The sequence below is a fragment of the Lagenorhynchus albirostris genome, chromosome 21 (assembly GCF_949774975.1).
Source record: "Lagenorhynchus albirostris chromosome 21, mLagAlb1.1, whole genome shotgun sequence".
Lineage (NCBI taxonomy): Eukaryota > Metazoa > Chordata > Mammalia > Artiodactyla > Delphinidae > Lagenorhynchus > Lagenorhynchus albirostris.
The window spans coordinates 24,762,776-24,780,944 of NC_083115.1; the positions used below are offsets into that span (position 1 = coordinate 24,762,776).

General features: G+C 56.7%; 1 protein-coding gene across 1 annotated transcript in view; it reads left to right on the forward strand.

Moving 5' to 3' along the window:
* The window catches only part of KBTBD11 (kelch repeat and BTB domain containing 11), a 25,287-nt gene extending 17,188 nt beyond the window's left edge, over positions 1–8,099 (forward strand). The window contains exon 2 of the mRNA XM_060136503.1: positions 1,335–8,099. Within this exon, the coding sequence (XP_059992486.1) occupies positions 2,187–4,121 (1,935 nt within the window). The 5' untranslated portion in view covers positions 1,335–2,186 and the 3' untranslated portion in view covers positions 4,122–8,099. The remainder of the gene's footprint in view (positions 1–1,334) is intronic.
* Positions 8,100–18,169: the final 10,070 nt, after the last annotated feature.

An 18,169-nucleotide genomic window follows, 5' to 3' on the forward strand; every position in this document is an offset into this window, starting at 1 on the left:
CCACATGCCCGTGGTCAGAGTTTCAGCTCATCCCGACTGTCTCCATGCTGCCTTTCCACATGTCCTAGACAGTGCCCTGCACCCTGTGAATATGCCCCAAAGGTTACTGTTAAAGATTTCTGTAAAACAAAGAGAGAAAGAGAGAGGGAGGGGAAGAGAGACAGAGAGAGAGGCGGGGAGGAAGGGAGAGACAGAATTGAATGTCTTGAATCTCCACCTCTAAGACACTTGTATTTCGGAGAATAATGGGAAAGTCTTTTTCGTAACACGGTAGCAAAAAGAGCAGGCAAGCATATATTTTTATACACACCCATTGTCTCAACCCTGAGCATTTATGGGGATCAGGCAACGGTATTAAGTACAATTAGTAGAAAATCAGAAGAGGTTGAGGGTAGGTGGTTAAGTATCCCTTTATCCCATTTGAGAGGTGAACATACCCTATAATGATGACGCATCTGAGCTGTATGTATTTGGTCCGTTTCTCTTGTCCGCGGCCTCTTCTTAGGAAAACCAGAGCCCAGTTTGCCCCTCCCCTTGTGCTAAGACCCCCCTTCTAGGCTGGGGAGTCTCAGTGAAGGTTTTGCCAATTAGGAGAGATAATTGATTATTTTTTTATAGTTCATCTGCAGGTGCTCACATCTGCCTTCCAAGCAGTTCCGTGGCTTTTGTTTTTTGTTTTGGTTTGGTTTTGTTTTGCTTTGGCTTTTCTTTTGCTGCACGTGTGCTCTTTGGAGGGTTGCTTCTCTGAGGTTTTTCAGAGCTACAAAGCCAGGAATGAGCCGTTCAGATAGATTCCAGAGTTGGAGCCTCCGAGGCCAACCCCGGAGAAAAGTCCTCAGCACCTTTCTCCAAATATTTGTTGTAAATGAATTTGAGAGAGTTGGCTGGAAAAGATTTCAGGAAAACTGTCCCGCAATAAAACTGAGGTTTCACAGGCGGGCCATGCTTTCTCACTTTAAGTTCTCAATTATACATACACATCTCATTAGGTCGAAATGAGGAAGTGGTTGATATTTGACTGCCGTTGTATTGACACACAAAACCCAGCAATTTCGTATGGTTCAACCCAATGTACTTAAGGCTCATGGCTGAATTGGGCTCTTCCTTAAAGGCCTCGGAAACCAGGGGAGGAACGGCTTTTTAATAGCTAAATAATCCCATATGTTTTATTCACCAAACTTCCCAGCACTGACAAGTCACAATCCCCATTCCCACCCTATCTGAATCCTATAACCTGAAAATTGTGGAGGGAAATGGGGTAGCTGCCACTGACACAAGGTAGCCCTATGGAAAAATGCAAATTCCAACATTCTGTCTCTTTCTCCTATAAACAGGAACACAAAGAGCGTGGTGACATGACATGGAAACACCTGATATTCCAACAAAGGAAGTCGCAGAGGAAGGCTCCCGATGGATGAAGGAGGAAAGCCGGTCTAGTGTGTGCAGTAACTGTGTCTTTCTAACACCCACCTGACGACTGAATCATGCCCTCCCCGCTTCCAGGTGAACATTGTCGAGGCAGGCCCATCAGGAGCGCTGCTGAGGCCAGGACACACAGATATTGTCCGGCTGACCATCCATAAGCCTTAATCGCACGTGGGAGTCACGCACAAAAAACAAGCTCCCTGGGGCGGCTCCCTGTGAAACAGCAGTTAAGTCAGTGTTCTGAAGTGTGGACTGCAGCCCGTCTCTGATTCGTTGGTCCTCAGAGACAGAGATGTGATGGAATGTGGAGGGATAAACACTGACTCAGGAAGAAAGGGCAGGCCCAGTTCCTTAGGAGCACCTGACAGCTCAGTTTCGCAGAGCAGGAGCTACAGACAGAGCCGCGGCTGCGGCTGCAGGGCGGTCCTGTCCGTGGACTGATCATCACCACGCGGTGCGGAGACCGAGCCACAAAGACCCCTGCATACGGCCGCCGCGCGGGAACCTTGCCAGGTTCACAAGTTCAGCCGGGAGCGCGCTCGAGTCGACACACCCCTTTTGCCGGAGAGGAGAGCGGGCGGGCGCGAGGGGAGCTGCGTGCGATTGAAAACCAGTGTGGACACAAGTGAAATCTGATCGCGCGCCAGCAGAAGCGTGTGAAGCTAGGAGCCCCGGAGGAGCCATCGACCTTGGGCAGCCCGAATCCGGGCGAAGTCATGCCGGGCTGCTGAGCGGGGACGGCAGCCGGAGCGAGCGCTCGCATGGAGAGCCCGGTGGCCCCCTGCGTCCTCTACCCGGGGGACGGAGCGTGCGGCCAGGCCGGGGGCCGGGGCGGCGCTCCCGAGGCTCCGGGAGAGGGCGGCCTGCAGCCGCCGGACGCGGCGGGGGAGGGGGAGGGCGCTGCGTCCCCGGCGCAGACACCCTGCAGTCTCAGCGCGTCCCTGTGCTTCAGCTCCGGGGACGATTCCCCGCCCTCTTGTCGCCGCGGCCGGCGGGTGGTGCAGAGGCAGTGGGAAGTCGGCAGCGCGGGCGCCGCGTCCCCGGAAGGGCGCGCGTCCCCTGAGGATCCCGTGTCCCCCGAGGAGCGCACGTCCCCAGAAGAGTCCGCGTCCCCGGAAGATCCCGCGTCCCCCGGGGAGTGCCCGCCGGCCGAGGAGCCCACGTCCCCGGAAGAGGCCGGGGACCCCGCGCCTGTGCCCCCCGGCGTCGGGCCGGAGCACGGGGAGCCCGACCTGCTCATCGAGGTGTCTGGCCGCCGGCTGCGGGCTCACAAGGCGGTGCTGGCGGCGCGCAGCGACTACTTCCGCGCGCGCGCGTCGCGGGACGTGCTGCGGGTGCAGGGCGTGGGCTGGGCGGCGCTGCGGCTGCTGCTGGCCTACGCGTACAGCGGGCGCATGGCGGGCGTGCGGCCCGACAACGTGGCCGACGTGGTGGCCGGCGCGCGCCGCCTACAGCTGCCCTGCGCTGCGCAGCGCGCCACTGACGCCGTGGCGCCGCAGCTGAGCTTGGCCAACTGCTTCGAGGTGCTGAGCGCGGCCAAGCGGCAGCGGCTGGCCGAGCTGCGCGAGGCCGCCTACCGCTTCATGAGCGACCACTACCTGGAGGTGCTGCGCGAGCCCGCCGTCTTCGGGCGCCTGTCGGGCGCCGAGCGCGACCTGCTGCTGCGCCGCCGCCTGCGCGCCGGCCGCGCCCGTCTTCTGGCCGCCGCGCTCGGCCCGGCCGGGGAGCGCGCGGGCAGCCGGCCGCAGAGCCCGTCGGGGGACGCGGAGGGCCGAGGCGACGCCGCCGTCTACTGCTTCCACGAGGCGGCGGGCGAGTGGCGCGAGCTGACGCGGCTACCCGAGGGCGCGCCGGCTCGGGGCTGCGGCCTGTGCGTGCTCTACAACTACCTCTTCGTGGCCGGCGGCGTGGGGCCCGCGGGCCCCGACGGCCGCGCGCGGCCCTCGGACCGGGTCTTCTGCTACAACCCGGCCACCGACCGCTGGAGCACCGTGCGGCCGCTGCGCCAGGCGCGCTCGCAGCTGCAGCTGCTGGCCCTGGATGGCCACCTGTACGCCGTGGGCGGCGAGTGCCTGCTCAGCGTGGAGCGCTACGACCCGCGCGCTGACCGCTGGGCCGCCGTGGCCCCGCTGCCCCGGGGCGCCTTCGCCGTGGCGCACGAGGCCACCACGTGCAACGGCGAGATCTACGTGTCCGGGGGTTCGCTCTTCTACCGCCTGCTCAAGTACGACCCACGGCGCGACGAGTGGCAGGAGTGTCCGTGCAGCAGCAGCCGCGAGCGCTCGGCCGACATGGTGGCCCTGGACGGCTTCATCTACCGCTTCGACCTGTGCGGGGGCCGCGGCGATGCGCCGGGGGCCGGGCCTGCGGGGGGGCTCAGCGTGCTCCGCTACCACTGCCTGGCCAAGCAGTGGAGCCGCTGTGCCTCGCACCTGCGGCCCCCGGGCGCGCCGTCGGGCCTACAGCCCTTCCGCTGCGCCGCGCTGGATGGCGCCATCTACTGCGTGAGCCGCGCGGGCACCTGGCGCTTCGTGCCGCCCCCGGACGGCGAGCCCGGCGCCGGCGACGCGGGCCCCGAAGGCAGCTTCGAGCTCCAGTCGCTCCGAGCCCCCGCGGACGCCCGGGGCCTGTTCTTCCCGTTCGTGCTCAACCTGCCGGAGGAGAAGCCAGACCGAGGCGAGGAGGGCGCCGCGTAGGGTGGGCCGGGTCACCCGGGCGTGTCCCTCGGCAGCCCTGGGCCAGGGGACGCCCCGTGGGCCGAGGTCCCAACTGGGAAACTGGAAGGGGCGAGGGGAGTGGAGGCGGGGAGGGAGAGAGTCGGGGGTGGGCCCCGGTGGGCCCCGCCCAGCCCACGGGATCGTTTAAAGGCTTAGAAGGTAGAAGCTTGTCGCGGGGCCTTGAAGACCTTTTGCGATGCTGTATTAAGGCCCGCTGCCTAGTCTGCATTCCTTTTGCTTTGCTTTGCTTTGCTTAATGGGGTCGATGGCAAGATGTAGGATGTGTGCAGATAGATAACCTTACAAATAAGATACAAAATACCTGAGAACGAAAGAAACAGAATGAGAGATGAAGCCTCCGAGTGCAGTGGGTGAGGCCTGGAGTGTACCGGGGGTGTACTGTCCTCGGTATCACTCGCGGAGTGGCCGGGAGGCCAGACCTGAGTTGTGTGGGGTACCAGGTACCGTTGCTTCCTGCACCATGAGGGGGGACCTCGGGGCCACCTCCCAGAGCTGAGATCCTAAAATAGGCCAACGTGAACTATATTAGTGGAACGACTGAAAGAAGGTCATACTTTTTTCGGCTTGAGGTTTAAAATTATAACTGATAAGAAAAGCTTTTAAACCCTTTCTAACTTAGCTTAAAAGTTCCTGCCACATGTGGTTAACTTGCGGTTGGCTCCATTCCAAATGGAGTAAGTATTAAGGGTGAAATCTTTGATTCCCAATAAGATCTGTCCAGTGAGAGCTGAAAGTATGTTCTGTGTCATCACAGGGGCCCAGATATGGTCAAAGGCCCACACACCTCAAGAGCAGGTCCTTCTCACCGCTTAACTGAGATGGGTTTAATATTTTCAAGTTAAGAGATGTTAATAATTATGTTCAGTGATGTAGTAACGAGTTGCTCTTATTTGAGTTCTGAATCTTCGGTGACTGAATGTTTTCCAAAGCGCATGTCATCAGTAGGAAAAGCTGACAGTGGCCGTGGTGCTTGTCTGCATTAAAAGGAGCATTTGTACCCACCAGGTATGCCCAGCCGCTTTGATGTTTCATAGTGGACTCAAAAAGAGTAGTATCCCCCCCCACCCCGCAAAAGAAGGTTAAAATCCTTTCTTTTTGAGAGTTCTAAAGAATAACATACAGGCACAGTTGAACCCACTACTTATGATGTTTTAAATATGAATTCTGTCATCCTGATGAGGGAAATTCATTTTTACAAGCATCAGTCTAAGAAATTGTGGCGGAGTGACAGCATAGTAACGTAAGGGGAAATAACATATATGTATAACGTAGTTTAGCAAGTAAACTACACTTTTCTAATTGTGAATTCCAGAATACCGTAGTAGAAGTAACATGAAATTCGGTACTTTGGTAGGGCACAAGGATGAAGAACAAATCCGTTGATCTTTCCTCATTTGTTATAACATTTTACTTTCCAAGTGTGTACACACAGGGCTTACTGTTGATTACAAGTTTAAGGATAAAGTGTATACGCTCACGGAGGCCAAGTGATCTGCATTCTGATTCCAATCCACTTGTTTTTTTATTACAATAGGAAAAGTACACACTGAAAGGTATTGGCACATAAGTGGATGAAGTTATGTGTACCTTACTATGATTTACTCGTGGATCCAGTGATGGGGGGCTTACCTCTGTCTGTGCCAATCAGTGGGTATGTGGGACATAGGTTATGCTTTTTAAAGAGCCTGTGGTTGTGAAAGTGATGAGTTAAGCTGTTTAGGAATGATAGCTTGAATCATGCTTGCGCCAGAGCACGGGAGTTACCGTTTCAGCGGGTGCGTCCTGGTGACGTGTGTGCCTACCCGTCACTGCCCCTGACCTGAGACGAGGCTCGGCCACTTGGTCCATCGTCTCAGGAAAGAAAAACAGGCTTCAGGTTGCCTGACTTCTTTGGCCCTTTGGTAGGAATAGACTGGAGACATGGCAGGAGGAAAAGAATTGAAATCCGAAATAAATAATGTCCTTCTAAAGACAGGAGCATTTCATATGATAGTACATTTTTCTCTAGACTTTCATTATTTATGGTAAAACTTTTACATGAAATGGAACCAAGCTAATATTTTCATTCCTTCCGTATCAAACTCATGAGATATTATCACTGTGATTTTACTTGAGAAATCATTCCTATGATGTTTACGGTTTCAAAACATCAACGCTGAAAGTGGGCTTCCAAAGGAAACTCTCCCCGTGGAAGATGGGAGACCTGTTAGATGTCACGTGTGCACAGCCACACGATAACATGCCCAGCTGGAGTGTGTGTATATTATTTCATCCTTTAATTGAACGAAGAAATGCCTGGACTAGACGTAGCATCACTTTCTGTGGGAGCTGGCCCCGGAGTCCCAGGCATTTGTCAGGATGAGATGCCCGAGGATGCCCAAGGATGGGTAGAGGATTTAGAACCTTGCAGACCACACTTCTACTAGTAATATCACTGAGAGCAGATACCAGAGCACCTGGCATGCTGAGAGGACCAGTTTAATTTGCTTTTGGAGGCCAGTACCTGGGGTGTAGGGCCAGGAGGGTAGTGCACCGATTACACCAACGGAAAAGCCACCCCATGCAAGATACTCGGTTTGGAGGACAGCTAGGGGAGGGGCAGGCCTGGCTGAGACTTCCCTCCAGGTCTGATGTTCCGAGGACGGATCATGTCACATTCAACGTGATGTGCCAAGGCTGTATGCAGCTCTATTTAGAGAAACAGTTGGTGCAAAAATATTCCTGCTCTTCGATCAGTTGAGTCAAACGAAGCTAGTGCGTTTACGACATCCATCCGTAGTTCACATGAAATTAAGAAACCCAGGCACACTGACGTTCCCAGATATTTGAAAGAGCAGTGGCATTTTAAGGGGGAAGGCTATGATTTGGGAAAGCTCGATCTTTTGGTTAGCTCACAAGCAATGACTTTTGTATTGTTAATCAAGGTTCATTTGGGATCCAAAGGAACGGGGTTAAGACGTCTTCACTTCCTCTCTGTTTTTACCTTTGGTTTGGGGAACAGCCGCAGTGCCGGCGTGGCCTCTGGCAGCTTTACGGGACTGGATTTGGAACTGGGTGACTCGATTTCTGAATCTCTGGCAGCACCAATCTCCTTTCCTTGAAGACAATGGAAGTTCTTTTGCTACTTAGTTAAAACTCCTCCCTTTGTATCAGTTTTGCTACAAATCCTTGAAATGAATCACCTGCTCGATTGCTGTTAATTTCTGGTGTCCCTTCAGTAATTCTAGAGCTGCTGTTTGATCTGTGGGTCTCTTGGGTAACTTCCTGTGAAAGATTTTGAAGTGAGATGCAATGTTTTTGAGGTCCTTTGTGTTTTCCTGAAGTTAAGATGGTTTCAGGACATAATCTGTTGTAACGCCTTCCTGGGGCGATGTGTAAACAGAAGCGCTCTCTTGTGTTCTGTTTTATTGTAGACGCTTTCCTAGCTTACAAAACGTTTTGTTTTGGTGTTTTTAAAAAATATATCAGTGTCCTTATTTTTCCCTTTCCTCTGCAATATCATTATTCATGGGAAGATAAGAAGAGCTAAAGATGAGAACGTGTCATCTTCTGGTTGCGTCTGAACGTATGTCAGCGGCCACGTTCTCTACACTTTCCCCCCTTCCAGGAAGGTGCCTGGACCATAGGAGCTGGCAGGGCACTTCGTACCTGCTTGGTGAATTGGTTTGAGATGAATTGAACTAAAGGCCTAGATGTGTTCTCATGCGAGATGAAAGCTCCTCTGAGGCTTTTGAAAGCTGTAAGCAGTGCTGCAGTGTGGCCGGGTATTAAAGGCAAACAGGTGTCTTGAAGACACAGTTCAGGTCGGCTGATGCTTTATGGGTCAATGCTTCAGTTTCTAGGTCCTGGGTACCAATCGCGTAAAACCTTGTACGTCTGTCTGTTTATCCTGAGATGAAATAAATCACTGGGCGATGCCAGCGCTCCTGAAACCTGTGCAGCTGTTCTCGTGTCTTTTCTTAGGAGCGGAGCCCTGGGTGGGGGGTCCTTGCCTGGGAATGTGCTCCCGGAGCTGGGAGATTCCGGCCCGACCTGCGAGGCCCAGGGCTGGAGTCCCCCGTCTGAATGTGGAGTCTGGGGACTCCAGAGGGTCCGTGCAGCTCCGGTTCTAAGCCGGGGGGTCTCTTCATACTCATCAGGTGCATATGAACCCCTTGGTCCCCCCTTTCCTCACCTGTCCCCTCGGCCAGCAGGCTGTGGGCCGCCCCCCGTCACTGCTTCCTGGAGAGGCTGTCCTCAACGACACGATGTTGGTTGTGGGTTAGGAGAGTTGGTGTGGACACGGGAGAAGCAGGAGCCAGGCTGGCGGGGGCGAGGTTATCACACTCACAGCCCGGAGAGGGGTCAGCGCACAGCTGGCTTCGTCGGGGACGCAGCGCAGGGGCGAGGGGAGAGCTGTTCTTAGGGTTCCCGTGAACAGCTGGGCACAGCTGCTCTGAACGATCCCCAGGGCTGGCAGGGGCCCCTGCTCCGCCCGGGGTGCCAGGCAGGGGAGATGTTCGCTCGTGTGAGGCAGGGCTGGGGGCGGCAGGGGCAGGATTGGCAGGGCTGGGAGGGGGATGGTTGAGAGACTGCTCCATGTGCTTCGCTGTCTCTCAGGAATCCCGGGCCCTGGGAGGAGAGGCTCTCCCGGGTCAAATCATCACACAACAGAGAAAATAAGAAACGAGGCCTAACCCAACTGTGGAGCCCACGGCCCAAGCCCCACAGAGGGTTGGGGGCCGATGAGTGCATCGGGTGAAGCTGGAAGCGCGTCCCTGGGTTCCACCGCTCCCCCTCCATTTCCCGAAAAACACCTCCTCCCTCTGGCGTCCAGAGGGGCACAGAATTGGGGCCTGAGGGGACTGTCTCCTGCTCTCCTGCCCTACCCACCAAGTTCAGAATAAACTGAGAAATAAGCTCAGCGGCCGAGCAGACACTTAGCAGCACAGGAGGGGAGAGAAAGTGGAATTTGGGTTGACTGACCAAGTGGCTGGTACACGCCACTGGAATCAGGCCACGGGATCCGGGCCTGCAGGTCCACAGGAGTCGCTGGATTGTACACACTAAAAATTTTCCATCTACTGTGATGTTCTGACCTCTTAGGTCCCGCCTGGCTGCGGCGAGTTGGCCCCCCTTCGCCCCCGCCAGCCAAGGGCCCAGCCAGGAGCCCGCCTGGGACCTATGCCAACAGCCCGGCCAGGCCCGGCCTCCTCCGCCTGCCCCGCCCCCGGGGAGGTGACCCTCCTCTGCCTGAAACACCCAGGCCGGGCAGCTCGGGGCAGCCCTGTTGCCCAAAGCCCAGCAAAATCACTAAAACCGGCCAACCGCACGCCTCTTATCTCTAGGGCCCTGTGAGTAGCACGGCATTTTTCATTCAGTGGCTTCTCCGTGCTGTCACTCAGTCAGCTTGGTAAACTAACGCCCGGCACAGACAGACGCCTGCGCCTTGCAGGGGGAGATCCGAAAGGGAGAGCCCAGTGCGAGGGGCAGGGCCTGCCCCCAATCCAGCACGCAGCTCCCCCGCCTGCCCTGGGGCGAGGTGGGTGCGGCGAGGTGCAGAGAGACATCAGGAGTACCCCCTGGAAATGTCCTCCGCGTGGGAAGAGGGGAGTGGGGGTATCCTCCCCCGGCCTCTGGGGTAGCAGTTTCCTGTACGGGAGGGGAGGTGAGCCGTGTGCATTTCAGAGCCGGGGGGAGGAGCCTGTCTAGAGGTTGTCCACTGCACCCTGTTGAGTTTCGAGCCGGAGTTTGGACGAGTGTGGCAGACGTGGGCTGTTGCACACAAGGTCTCCGGCGCTCTTTGCTCTGACCCTCTGCCGCGCACGGAAGCGTCAACCGCAGCCGCTTTGAGAGGGGCATGCAGGGTCTGAGACAGACCAGGGCGGCAGAGGTGGGTCATGGCTTCAGCACCAGTACCGGGCAAGCAGTTCTGACGCACATGGTGGAGAGATGGCCTGAAGCCCTGGACGGAAGGGTTCTGTGACGGGGATTCAGGGCGAGGCTCTGACGGGCAGGAGAGCCAGAGGTCGTCTCCTCGATGTGCCTTGGAGTCCGCATCCCTCAGCTCTGGAGGAGAGAGCACGCGTCCTGCTGCGCACCCCACTCTTGAGCCACTCGGCAGCTCTGCCGGTTCCGTCACACCGACACTCCTTACTCAGCCTCCTGGGATGGAAAGTGTGTAAAAACGCGGTGCACGCCCCCTTGTTTGCACTGGACGTGAGTATGGACTCCAGTGTTGCTGTTAACTTGTGGGGATTCTTTGAAAATTTACTGTTCCCTCTTGAAAACATTTCTTTTTTCATGGCAGAGTTGGAATCACAACAGAGCATTGTTCTTAAATAGCATTTTCTTCTGCAGAAATAGAGTTAAACCTGAACGAACCCGTGGCTTCATGTTTTTCTCCTGCTGAGTCTTGGGATTCTGATAATGAGTTAAAATGATTTTCTTGGCCTTTGGCGTCTCTTCAATTAGATGAAATGGCACAAAACACACAGGCTTCACAGACAGATGATGAATCCTATAAGGAACGTTGGGGCAGACGAAGGATGTGGTGAGAAGTCACAGAAGTCTAATATTCCCGCCCAGTGAGAAGGAAGGATGTTTTCTAACCTCTTCAGACAAATTCAATTAAATCTATTTTTAGGAAGATTTCCTTGTGCACAGTTCTTTGGAGGTCATAAACAAAGCACCACATGGAAGACTTCCGTTCGGGCTGGTAGGTGGTGTCCCTACCCCGTGCCACTAACTGCAGAGGGGCCTGGGCACTGCAGTCAGGTGGATGCCCCGTAACTGCCTGACTGATTTCCTGCGTCTTAGAAGACGCCCCCAGACCTTTCAGCAAAGCAAATCAAGCATTTGAATGCACCCAGCCTCATCCCAAAGAATGCATGCTGTAAACACGATATCGGGGTGTCTCAGAGGGTGGGTACCAACCACTGACCACTGGTCATCAGGGATGTGAACTCGGGATTTCCCTGGTGGTCCAGTGGTAAAGAATCTGCCTTCCAATTCAGGGGACGCAGGTTCGATCCCTGGCTGGGGAACTAAGATCCCATGTGCCGCAGGGCAGCTAAGCCCGTGCGCCACAACTACTGAGCCCACACCTCCACTAGAGAGCCCGCGTGCTGCCACTACAGAGCCCATGCGCTCTAGAGCCTGCACGCCACAACTAGAGAGAAGCCCGCGTATCGCCACGAAAGATCCCGCCTGCCTCAATGAAGATCCCGTGTGCCACAACCAAGACCCAAAGCAGCCAAAAATAAATTAAATAATAAATAAATCTTCTTTAAAGAGTGATGCGAACGCCACAGAGCTCCCCCTGGGGCTGGTTGTAACTCAGCAGGGAAACCACTGCTGTGGGGTCGCTCGCAATCCGTTTGGACTGCGGTTCTGTCTCTTGCTAGGTTGTAGGACAGACCCCTGGGCTCAGTAATGTCGCATTTCCTTATTTGTGAGATACGATTCTAACAGGTCGGGTGTGTGCGCTTGTCTGTCACGGTGTCAGCGGGATCAGTGCTTCTCAAGCTCGGAGTCCAGGAGAATCACTTAGGGAACTGCTTAAAGATAGGAATTCCTAGGTCCCAACAGGAGGGAGTCCCGCTGAATACGTCTGAGGCAGAGCCAGGGACCTGCGTTTTTAACAAACACCACTGTGGGTCGTGGAGCTCCTTGTCTGCTGACGTAACTGCTTTCTCACCCTCGCCCGGCACCTGTCCTGGCGGACGCCGCCTGACGTTGTTAAATTCAGATTGCCCCAAAGAGATGGTGTTTGTCACAAACCACACGCAGGATAAAGGAAGGCACAGAGGAGCCCCACTTACAGCAGGGGGGTCCCGGACAGCCCCCGAGAACTGCGGTGTCAGCCCAGTCACCCTGGGCAGAGACACCTGCTCCACCTGAGGACTGCAGTGGCCCCTCGTGGCAGGTGTGGTGCGCTTCTGGATGTGGAGACAGCAGCCGACTGAGGAGTCCCCTCCACCCCTGCCCACACGTCACAGTGTCCCCGTCATCAGCATCCCCATCAGGTGGGACATTTGCTACAATCGCCGGACCTACAATGACACGCCATACTCACCCTAAGTCCCTGGTTCACACTGGCGTTCACTCTTGGTGTTGGACGTTCTGTGGGTTTGGACAAATGGATAATGACGGGCGTCCACCACGACAGTGGCATGCAGAGTCGTTTCACTGCCCTGAGAACCCTCTGTGTGCCACCTCTTCATCCCTCCTTTCCTCAACCCCTGGCAACCACTCGTCTTTCACTCTCTCCACAGTTTTGCCCTTTCCAGGATGTCGTAGAGTTGGAATCGCACAGTCTGTAGCCTTTTCAGATTGGCTTCTTTCGCTCAGGTATATGCATTGAAGGCTCCTTCATGCCTTTCATGGCTTGAAGGCTCAATTCTTTTTAGCCCTAAGGAAATACTCCATCGTCTGGATGTGTCACTGTTAGTTTATCCATCACCTACAGAAGGGCACCTCGTTTGCTTCCAAGTTTTGGCGATTATGGATAACGTGTGCAGGGTTGTGTGTGGAACCGACAGGGTTTTAAATCCATGGGGAGGACGCGGCACGAATCTCACCCTCTGGCCTTTGTCATCTCCCTGGGGAATGACCATTTCTGGGGTGGCTCTGTCGCTCTCCCACACAGACCCTCTGGTGGCTTGCTAACACCCCTCGGTGGACCCCAGACTCCAACCCTGGCCCACACGGCCCCACGATCAGCTTCTGCCAACCTCTGCACGCCATCCCTACTGTTCCCCCACCTTCACGCTTTCCCAGGCACTCGAGCTGTCTTGCTGGTCCTCACCTGGGCCATGCTTGTGCCTGTCCCACAGTGTTTGCTGTTGTCCCCTCTGCCAGGGCCCTCTGTCCCCACGCCTCCGGCCCCCCATGTCCACCTGTCTCTCTCTCAGTCCTGCCCAGGAGACGGCCTTCGACACCACCCTCCAACCCAGCCACTGTCTGTGCGCTCAGCCTGCTTTGCTTTCCTTGCTGGCTCCTGTTAATATCTAGTTAGGTCGTGTCTTTATTTTATCTTATTTTATTTTGCGGTACGCGGGCCTCTCACTGCTGTGGCCCCTCCCGTTGCGGAGCGCAGGCTCAGCAGCCATGGCTCACAGGCCCAGCCGCTCCGCGGCATGTGGGATCTTCCCGGACCGGGGCACGAACCCGTGTCCCCTGCACCGGCAGGCGGACTCCCAACCACTGCGCCACCAGGGAAGCCCCCGTGTCTTTATTTTTATTATCCATTATGTCGTGTCCTTATTGATAACGTCCAGTGTGTCATGTCTTTATTATTACTATCCTGTTTTATCAGGCCTTTGCTATCATTATTTTTTAATTAATTAATTAATTTTGGGCTGCATTGGGTCTTTGTTGCTGCACACGGGCTTTCTCTAGTTGCGGCGAGTGGGGGCTACTCTTCGCAGTGGTGCGTGGGCTTCTTATTGTGGTGGCCTCTCTTGTCGCACAACACGGGCTCTAGGCGTGTGGGCTTCAGTAGTTGTGGCACAAGGGCTCAGTAGTTGTGGCTCGTGGGCTCTAGAGCGCAGGCTATAGTTGTGGTGCACGGGCTTAGTTGCTCCGCGGCATGTGGGATTTTCCTGGACCAGGGCTCGAATCCGTGTCCCCTGCATTGGCAGGCGGATTCTTAACCACTGAGCCACCAGGAAAGCCCAGGCCTTTATTATTGTTATCCAATTAGATCACGTCTTTATTGTTAATGTCTATTGTGTCATGTCTTTCTTATTATCCATTTATATCAGGTCTTTCTTACAGTTATCCACGTAGATCACGTCTCTGTTGTTACTGTCCCGTTAGAGCAGGTCTTTTTCTGTTTGCTGTGGTCTGTGCTCCCCAAGCTCTGTGAAGACATGGGTGGGCCTGGTCGTTTGACCCCTGCATCCCCAGAATCTCGGTCAGCTGCTGGGATGGCGGGCGCTCGGCTGGCACCTGTGAGCCGTGGGCACCGCGGATGAGCGCAAGATGATCTGCAGGGCAGCGTGTCCCATCCAGGAGCCCCACCGCCAGGCCCGGGATCTTGGAGAGGCGCTTATGTGGAGGAAGCAGAGCGCCCGGCTGCTGCCCCGATGGAGGTGAAAACCCTGTGGGTCCGGAAGTGACTGGCACCTACCTGGCCATTTTATGTTTCCCTGTGAAAATGCACGGTCCAAGCAGCCTTTGGGAGGCGCATGAGCAGGTAGGGCCGTTAGCTCAGTGAGCAGGCCCCCAATTTTTCTGTAGGAGAATCCTCCAAACCCAAACTCAAGCACATGCTCACGTTTCACTCTCCCCTCTCTCTCCTCCCCGGCCGTCCTCCAGCTCCACTGTCACGGGCCTGTGTCCACAGCGTCCCAGCCCAAAGCTCCCGCGTCTCTGGCCCCCGATCCTTCCAGAGCCACTGTCTCGCTCACCACACCCGAGTCTCATCAGGACGTCTTGGGAGCCACTGTGCCGCCCTCCAGATCAAGGCTTGGGTGTGACTGTGAGTTTCCTGACCTTTGAAGCCCGTCGAAGACAAACACAGCTGGACTTCAGTTGAAGCAGTGACAACAGGCTCTGTTCAGTTCCCACCCACGGCGGGGAGAGCCGAGGGCCCCTGGGGTTCACGCAGGGGTAATGGCGCCTCAGCAGGAGGCTGAAGGAGCGGGGATGGGAGAGAGGGGACCAGCGCGGTGCCGACATCCGTCCCTGTTCCGCAGCCGGGCCGCGTGTCTGTAACTGACAGTCGCCAAGTTGGGGATGCACCCTCCCCAGGGCCGCACCCTCCCCAGGGCCACACCCTCCCCAGGGCCTGGGAGGCCAGCCCGTCCTTCCTGAAGGCTCCGTCTCGAGGGCGTGGTGCTCAGGCCCCTGAGAAGGATGCTTCCGAGCTGTGGGAGGGTACATGGGCATCTCAGAGGGACAGAGGAAGGACCCACACTTGTCATCCCTTTTTAGTAAACGCTCTGAAAGGCCAGGGCTACGGCCAGGTGTGGGTGGGACAGATGGTGAATTCCCCCGGCGACCCTGAGCTTTTGGGGCAGGTGTTTCCATGGGGTCTGGGCCCCCCAGGACACAGCCTCGGGCCAGCGGCCCTGCTGGAGTTTGGTCGAGGGTCCTGGTATCACAGCTCGGATGGAGTGGTTGATGTGCAGAGCCCAGAGTCCTCAGGCAGACAGAGTAAACCCAGCTGGGGGAGACACTCAGGCACTAGTGAGATTCAAATCCAAACCCACTCCTTTTTCTGCAGATTTGACGTTAATCCTTCTAAGGCGCTCTGAAACATTTTCTTCTGCTCCCCTGGCATAAGTCGGAAACCCTCTAAAACTTGAGCAGTAATGGTACAGTTGGGCTTGCACATACAATCTAAGGAAAAGTTTAATATATCAGAAGCATCCGTCATGCCCATGGCTGTGGTTTCAGTATTGTGTAACCTTTAGGTATACTGCACACGCCGAGTCAGGCAACAGGCCCCCAGAATAATCTATGAGTAACCTGATATCAAGGCTGTTAGGTCACAAAGGCTGTTTTCCTTTGACAGCGCCCTGGGACACGGGAGGTCGAGGCTTAGCCCCCCATATCCAGCACAAGAACTGCCCAGCAGCTGTTGGCGTTTAGAGAGCGTTTACCCTTCAGATGCGATTCTGTGATTCAAGCGGTAACTTATAGAAGGATGTGGGCGCATCTACTTTGCTTTGGGTCTGAAACGGGCCCAGGATGGCAACCCGGGATGAGTGGGGAGGGCAGCCGGGTGCCCGGATGCAGTACGACGGCCGTGACTCCTCAGGCCTGGTCTATGGCTTCCATCAGGGTGCAGCGTCCTGGAAAGTCCTCCAAGGCAGGTCACAAACGATTCTAGCAAATAACCAGACCTTTGGGGCAGCTGGCTCAGCTCTCCCGCTGCGTGAACATTGCCCGGGCGATGTCCGGGTTTTCTTTGCCCACTTTTTGTGCTGTTCAGCCTCCCGTTACCTTTTCCTTGGAAAGACTCTGTAACCGACACCCTGATTTCCCAGGCCGAGCTTTGCACGGCAGGTGCTTTCCTGCCTTCCGTCCTGCTCTGTAAACACCCAGGGACAGGAAAACAGCAGAGGAGTGTCCACGGCCTTCCTTTGTGTGTGTGTGTGAAAGCGGCTGTGGGAATCAGCCGCTCTCGGCAGACAAAGGCTCTTTCTCTCCGCCGGCCTCCGGTCTGAATCTCCTACTGTTTTCTGGGTTCCAGTGGGATGGCGTCCAGGAGCAAATGAGGAACCTCGCAGGGGCCTCTGCTGCTGAGAAAGGTGACCGCAGTGGAGAAAAGAGCCAAGGCATCTGTGAATTCCTCACAGTTTTCCTTAGCAGTTAAAGGGCTTTCTGTGATGGGCTTGCTGTGTTCTTTTCAGGTCAAGGTCTGAGGATTTATGTCTGGGTCAGGGAAGTCATCCTCTAACCCTTGGCCCCAAGGAACGGATGGTCTGCCCCGTCTGGTTACTGATCATTGATGTGGCACAATTCAAATGCATTAAACCCAAACAGAGATTCGTGTTCTAGGGAGGGGCGATAATACACAACCATAAGTAGGAGTTGTTATCTCAACGGTGGTGGAATTCCCGTTGCGCCGGAGCCGCAGACAGAACGAGACGCAGCCGGGGGCTGGGGGGGCGGCGTGGCCAGCTGTGAGGACCCCAGCTGTGAGCAGGCCTAGCGCAGCTGTGTCTACGCTGCCGGCACGACCGAGGGTCCAGAGCATCAGGGAAGGCTTCCTGGAGAACGTGGTACCCAGCCAGGTGGAGGATGGACCCCAGGACACTGCACTCTGGGGGACAGAGCCTGACAGGTGAGGGATGACACGTGGCCGAGCAGGGCCGGCCGTGGGCTCGCTGTGGTTCTGGGGAGCGTGTCAGAGGCCAGGGAAGAGGCAGGAGGACCATGTGTGGCTGGTCAGTGCCTCCCGGGGGCCCAGTGAGGTTTCGGAAGCTGGTGGGGTCAGAGGAGGTTGGGGTGAGGGCCGTCGACACCTGCACGAAGCTGAGGCCGGGAGGACCGCGTGTCAGGGCTCACGGGGCCTGGACCAACCTGCCTCTCACTGCTCGCCGTGGGGGTGGAGGCACGTGCGTCCTCGGGGTGTTGCTGACACGAGAGCGCGGCCACCACAGACGGGAGTGAGCAAGGCCCACGCCCAGGGCTGTGACCACAGAGAGTCCAGGGCTGCTGGGCTTCTGTCCCTCCAGGAGCAGGGACACGAGGAGGAAGAGTCCCCCATGCCCCCGGGAGATGAGGGAGGAGTGAGCTCCATCTTCCAGAAAAAAAGCCAGCTTTCCATGGCCTTGAGGTCACGGGAGATAGTGTTAGGGACCAGAGACCCTTGGGCCCTGCTTCCCACCCCCCTCCTCCGTATCCCCGTGAACCCTGGGCTCAGAGGCAGAGGCTGGGAGATGGCCTCCCGGAGACCCAGGCAGGTGACCCCGGCCTGGCCAGGAGCCCAGGACCCTTTCTCTGTTCAGCTGCCACCTGCAGATCACGGAAATGCTGACTCGGTGACCTGCTCGGGGTCACCCCTTCCTGTTTCCTCCTGCTTCTCGCCCACGGCTACCTCCACACCACCCTCCACCTTCGCTGGAGCTCCTGCACCCGAGCGCCTGTGCCCACGCGCCTGTGCCGACGCCCCTGAGTCCATGCCCCTGCGTCCACTCCCCTGCGTCCACACCCCTGCGCCCACATCCCTGCATGCACGCGCCTGCGCCCACGCCCCTGCACGCACGCGCCTTCACCCACGCCCCTGCACCCGCGCCCCTGCACCCACGCCCCTGCACGCACGCCCCTCCGCCGACGCCCCTGCACCCACGCCCCTGCGCTCACGCCCCTGCACGCACGCGCCTGCACCCACGCCCCTGCACCCACGCCCCTGCACGCACGCGCCTGTGCCCACGCCCCTGCGCCCACGCCCCTGCGTCTACTCCCGTGCGCGCACACTCCTGCGCCCATGCCCTTGCGCCCACGACCCTGCGTCCACTTCCCTGCGTCCACACCCCTGCATCCACGCCCCTGCGCCCACGCCCCTGCAC